The sequence below is a fragment of the Naegleria gruberi genome, assembly GCF_000004985.1.
Source record: "Naegleria gruberi genomic scaffold NAEGRscaffold_597, whole genome shotgun sequence".
In the NCBI taxonomy this organism is placed as follows: domain Eukaryota; phylum Heterolobosea; class Eutetramitea; order Acrasida; family Naegleriidae; genus Naegleria; species Naegleria gruberi.
The window spans coordinates 2524-3465 of record NW_003162946.1 but is presented as its reverse complement, the minus strand read 5'-3'; the positions used below and the strand labels follow the sequence as shown (position 1 = coordinate 3465).

Genomic DNA, 942 nt, shown 5'->3' with positions numbered 1-942 from the left:
TTTTTGCTTCATCTTCAATTTTCGGATTTGCTTTTTGTTTCACAAACAAAAATCACTAGTAATAGTATATAGATGATGTTGTGAAAGTTTGGAAGCTTTAGTACGTGAAAGCACTCGAAGAATCATCAATGTACATCCCGTACTTGATGTTGAAAAAAGTTTTTTTCATTTTCTTCTTTATTCCACCAGTAAAGTAAGGACCTTTGGCAATCACAATCTTACCTGTCAAATCTGATGATTTCAGTAACTCTTCATTGAAATTGGACTAGCAAAATTAATGGCGACAGTCAATGTAATTAGGCTACAAGCAATAGGAATAATGTGTTGAGACCTTTCCGTTCTGGATACCAGGTAGCCAATCTCCTCTCTTCGTTTATAATGCCAAATCCTTTTTTTTGGATTTTAATTAATAGATTTCATCTGTTGGTTATTAATAACAAGTGATGTTAATTGTTTCATTTCACTTATAAATTTGACTCCTTCAGCACCAATTTGATTTCCAATAATGTTAAGTGATTTTAATTGTTTCATTTCAATTATGAATTTGACTCCTTCATCACCAATTCCATTCAGATAAATATTAAGTGCTGTTAATTGTTTCATTTCATTTATAAATTTGGCTCCTTCAGCACCAATTTGATTTCCACCAATATCAAGTGATGTTAATTGCTTCATTTCATTTATGAATTTGGCTTGTTCTATAGAGTCAAGCAACTTTCTCGAAAATTTAACGTTAACAATACTATTCATAAATTGACTTTTCATTAATAATTCAATTCTTTTCTCTGTAAATTTTTTTTTAAATTGAATAACAAGTTTTGAACGTTCTTTGATCACATTAAAGAATTGTTTTGAAATCAAGGAACAATTATTCAAAATAAACCACGAATCAATCATGGAAATTATTTCAAAGCAAACGTCATCTGAAAATATTTCTTGTAC

General features: G+C 29.4%; 1 protein-coding gene across 1 annotated transcript in view; it reads right to left on the bottom strand.

The window, feature by feature from the left end:
- Positions 1–402: 402 nt before the first annotated feature.
- Positions 403–942, bottom strand: part of NAEGRDRAFT_54903 (uncharacterized protein) — a gene marked incomplete at both ends in the record, with an annotated part of 2998 nt that continues 2458 nt past the window's right edge. Inside the window, one exon of the mRNA XM_002668153.1 lies at positions 403–698. Within this exon, the coding sequence (XP_002668199.1) occupies positions 403–698 (296 nt within the window). The remainder of the gene's footprint in view (positions 699–942) is intronic.